At 44.5% G+C, this 4,899-nt stretch overlaps 1 protein-coding gene across 1 annotated transcript; it reads left to right on the forward strand.

Annotated features, from left to right (window-relative positions):
• Positions 1-472: 472 nt before the first annotated feature.
• LOC124662937 (leucine-rich repeat receptor protein kinase HPCA1-like) lies at positions 473-4,306 on the forward strand. Its single transcript, XM_047200715.1, has 15 exons — positions 473-567; positions 685-756; positions 830-901; positions 976-1,047; positions 1,129-1,197; positions 1,360-1,434; positions 1,554-1,625; positions 1,709-1,843; positions 1,936-2,414; positions 2,484-2,549; positions 2,968-3,107; positions 3,193-3,416; positions 3,447-3,449; positions 3,500-3,728; positions 3,827-4,306. The coding sequence occupies exons 1-15, from the start codon at positions 473-475 to the stop codon at positions 4,304-4,306; spliced, it is 2,283 nt and encodes a 760-aa protein (XP_047056671.1).
• Positions 4,307-4,899: the final 593 nt, after the last annotated feature.

The raw sequence follows: 4,899 nt of genomic DNA on the forward strand, positions 1-4,899 counted from the left end.
AATTTAACTCAATAAAATACAATATACTATCTTTGTTCATACGTTAAGGTGCATGCAGGGACCTCTCCTTCAACGCTGGTCTTGGTGGCCCACTGCCTGCTGCAATTGGGAATCTCAGGCAGCTTACAACACTGTATGCCTGCATTACCCTTAGAGAAAATCCTTATCTTCCAAAACTGGCATACATCAATCACTGACCTACCCTACTGTGCTGTGCTTCTCAGAATCTTGTCCGGCTGTAGCTTCACAGGAGGCATCCAACACTTAGGAAACTTGGTGCAGCTCTCCTTCCTGTAAGAACTATTAACAAAAACCTTAATCATAATTCGACATTCGTGCCTAAGCTCTGCTGCTACTTTGGTTGAACTAATGAACTAAATTTTCTATGCAACAATTTCTATTTAGGGCGCTGAACTCAAACAGCTTTACAGGGGGAATTCCTGCATCGATTGGCCTACTCAGAAACCTCCATATGCTAGACTTGGCAGATAACCAGCTTTCTGGACCGATTCCAGTTTCCTCTGGTGGTTCTCCAGGACTTAACCTACTTACACAAGCGAAACATTTGTAAGACCCTCTAACATTTCTTCCTTCAGCCCAAGTAAAGGAATGCATAACCACTATGTATTACAAGTCACTTTCATTTTCATACCATAATGATCTTTATTTTTGATCTATCAACAGCCATTTCAATAAGAATCGGTTAAATGGTAATCTAACTGGCCTCTTCAACTCTAGTATGAGCCTCGAACACATGTAAGAAAGTACCAATTATCTTTGTCAGTAGCACTGCACATGTTATACTGACTACTTTGCTGATCTTCATCAGATTATTTGACAACAATCAATTATCTGGTCATATCCCTGCCGAGCTTGGTGACATCGCAACCCTTGAAATCATGTAAGTATAAGGGCAACATGTTTCTTCCAACATATTGTAGTTGCTATTGTTGACCTCCTTTGTGTTTTCTGTAGCCGATTAGATAAGAACAACTTCACAGGAGAAGTTCCAAGCAACATCAGTAACCTAGTCAACCTAAATGTCCTGTAAGTGGTGTGAACTGTGATCACCCACGACCAACACTGAGTTAGATGTTTATCTCATCAGGTGCAATTCTTCCTCTTCAGGAATTTAGCAAACAACCAGCTGAGTGGAACAATGCCAGATCTCAGTAGCCTGAACACACTAAATGTGGTGTAAGTTTCTGCATCAGTTCTTTTCAGGCTGGGGCTTCGTTCCCCTTGTCGAAAAAAAGGAAAAAAGAAAGAAAAAAGAAAAAAAAATCAGTTCTTTTCTGCATGCTCCTATGATATAGACTGTTCTTCTGATTTACTGATGAATTTTCTTTGCACACCCAGGGATTTAAGCAACAATTTGTTCGATCCATCAGAAGCACCAGACTGGTTCTTGAGTTTAACATCTCTTGTTTCAGTGTGAGTACACAAATACTATGACCTACTGATCATCTCATGTTTCCCTCACTGTAGTCATTAGTCAGTGATATTGTTTTCCTTCAAAGAACTGTTCGTTACCTTGATACCTCAATATGCAGAGCAATAGATAACGGAGGACTCTCCGGCAAGGTTCCCAAAGAGCTCTTCACCTTGCCCCAACTGCAGCAAGTGTAATTTCTCTGGCAACATATACCTTAAATTACAGAGCATATAAGTTTCTCATATTGTCCTAACTTTTTCACTGATCAGACAGTATACTAAGAAATAACGCACTGAATGGAAGCTTTGAGATGACTGGGAACATCACCCAACAATTGAAGATCGTGAATCTCCTTAACAATCGTATAGTTGATGCCAATATAACACAAAGCTACAACCAGACCCTAGTGTGAGCAGTACCTGCATGTTCTAGTACCAAGATCTACACATTTCATTTCTCTGCCTTTTATTCACTGGCATTGCTTTTTCACCTATTCGCAGACTTGTGGGAAATCCTGTGTGCTTGGATTCAGAATTCTCGAGCAAATTCTTTTGCAGCCTTCAGCAAGCGAACCTGGTACCATACACCACTAATTTAACCAAATGTGGTACAACCTCATGTTCCAGTGACCAAAGTGTAGACCCTGCAACTTGCAGTTGTGCCTATCCTTACACGGGTAACATGACCTTCAGAGCACCATCGTTCGCTGACCCGAGCGACAGTGCGACTTTTCAGCTACTAGAAACTAGCCTCTGGAAACAGCTGGCACCACGCCCTGGTGCAGTTTCCCTTTCTAATGTCCGTTTCAGCAGTGAGGACTATCTCCAAGTTAAAGTGAGCCTCTTTCCAGCGACTGGGACATCGTTCAATCTGTCAGATGTAATAAGCATTGGCTCTGAAATTAGTAGCCAAACTTACAAGGCACCACCCATTTTCGGACCTTATTACTTCATGGCAGATCCATATGCCCCATTCGCAGGTATTAACATATTATCAATGTAAATTATGTTTATGTTTACGTAAGAAATTCACTGGTGCCCTGTCTCAGATGGTGGTGGCAATGGAAAATCTCAAATGAGCAAAGGCGCTGTGGCTGGAACTGCAGTAGCCTGTGGTATTTTTATGTTTGCCCTAATTTATGTGGCAATATTTGCTGTACTACGAAAGAAAAGGGCAGTGCAATCATCATCAGGAAGGGAAAATCCTTTCGGTAAGGTTCCGAAGAATATAAAATTACGATTCCAACTATGCAGTTGTAATGCTACCTGAGACATGACAAAATATACTACAAGAATTGACAAAGATTGTACATAGGAAACAAGATAGACAGCACATCATAACACAAAACAAGGATTCCTTCTTATTTAACTTCACTGCTACATGCCTAAGCTTGCAAACCCTTTATAAAAATGGTTACAGCAACAAACGCTTAGCTATCAAATACCTACACACAGTAATAACAGGAAAACTGAAAAACTTTGTAGATTGTCGAAATTTTAATGATCTTTACTACATGCACATTCAAATTTAAGCTTCATGGGGAGGTGCACAAAAAGATAGTGGAGGTGCTCCACAGCTCAAAGGAGCAAGGTTCTTTTCTTTTGATGAACTGAAGAACTGTACCAAAAATTTCTCAGAAGATCATGAGATAGGATCAGGAGGCTATGGAAAGGTAAATAACGAACTAGTTATGCATTAGCATTCTTCAGAGAATATCTACACATACAACTAATTTAACGAATTACCTCATGTGAAAGGTTTACAAGGGAACGATTGCAGATGGAACAAGTGTTGCGATAAAACGAGCAGAGTATGGATCAAAGCAAGGTGCGGTGGAGTTCAAGACTGAGATTGAGCTGCTGTCCAGAGTTCATCACAGGAACCTGGTAAGCCTGATAGGATTTTGCTATGAACAAGGGGAGCAGATGCTGGTGTACGAATATGTTTCCAATGGTACACTGCGAGAGAACTTGCAAGGTATGTATACAAAGCATAGTTCATGTACCTAAAGTAAGTACTATTGTGTTTCTTTTCCTTCACAACTTTCAATCTTTATGAAGCAAGGGGAATCTACCTGGACTGGAAGAAGAGGCTCAGGATTGCTCTTGGCTCAGCCAGAGGACTAGCGTATCTTCACGAACTCGCTGATCCACCCATTATCCACAGAGACGTCAAGTCGACAAATATCCTTTTGGATGACAATCTTAAAGCAAAGGTTGCTGATTTTGGCCTATCAAAGCTAGTTGCAGACACCGAAAAGGGCCATGTTTCTACTCAAGTCAAAGGAACACTTGTAAACGCTCTGCCTACCTTTGTTTACTGATTAAAACTAGTCCTTTCGTAGATCTTGTTGGTTACTCTTGTCATTCATGGCCACATTTGATTTTGTAGGGCTATTTGGACCCCGAGTACTACATGACGCAGCAGCTCTCGGAGAAGAGCGACGTGTACAGCTTCGGCGTGGTCATGCTCGAGCTACTGAGCGCCAGGCTGCCCATATCGAAGGGCACATACATCGTCCGGGAGTTCAGGGTGGCCATAGATCCCAACGACCACGACTACTACGGGTTGCAGGGCACGATCGACCCGGCTATCCACGACGCGGCCAAGTCCGCCGGGTTCAGGAGGTTCGTGCAGCTCGCCATGGAGTGCGTGGAGGAGTCGGCTTCAAGACGCCCCACGATGGGCTCGGTGGTGAAGGAGATCGAGACGATGATCCACAACGAAGGGCTGAGTTCATCCGCCTCGTCTGTCACAGAGTTCGAGCACGCAGGGGCAGGGCAAGCCTCCGCGGTACCATACAGCAACAGCAGCAGCAGTGGCAGCGGCGGCATATCAGAACAACTCGCTCACCGTGGAAGGCGACAATAAAAGTTCCCTGCACGCGTTTTTGCTACTCTTGATTGTGTGTATCGAGCACTAGTTTACCTGACCATTACTTCTGTTGTGGACATTTTTGCTCATGAATGGTTGCAACTTGCAAATTCCCCCAACAAATACAGAACATAGCTCGGAATGCCCGGTTACCAACGATTGACGGCGGATTCACGTCGCTTGACATTCAGAAAAGCAAACGAATCGAAGCTGGTCTAAACTCGTGATGCTAGATCGCAGAAACGTGTAGCTTGGAATTAAGGGAGCGTTTGGACGGGACTTGCAGCCGTTCTAGTGTTACTTAGGGCAGGACGGGGGTTTCAACGAGCGCGAGGGGTGGGGAAATGCGGACGAACCTGGGCCGGCGGGGAGGCGGACGCGGCCGGCGGCGGCGAGGATGGCCGTGCCCGCGCGCGTGCGCTTCGGAGGATGGCCGTGCCATTCCATCTTCAGCCTCCGCTCCGACTCTCTCCCCTCCGATTCGCAAAAAAAAAAGACTCTCTCCCCACCGTTCGTGCCGTTTGTTGCGTGCAAGTGCAAGTGCCAGGTCACGTGCGGGCCGTGTGGTGCGGGTGGGGTTTCCCTATACC

The sequence above is a fragment of the Lolium rigidum genome, chromosome 6 (genome assembly GCF_022539505.1).
Source record: "Lolium rigidum isolate FL_2022 chromosome 6, APGP_CSIRO_Lrig_0.1, whole genome shotgun sequence".
NCBI lineage: Eukaryota > Viridiplantae > Streptophyta > Magnoliopsida > Poales > Poaceae > Lolium > Lolium rigidum.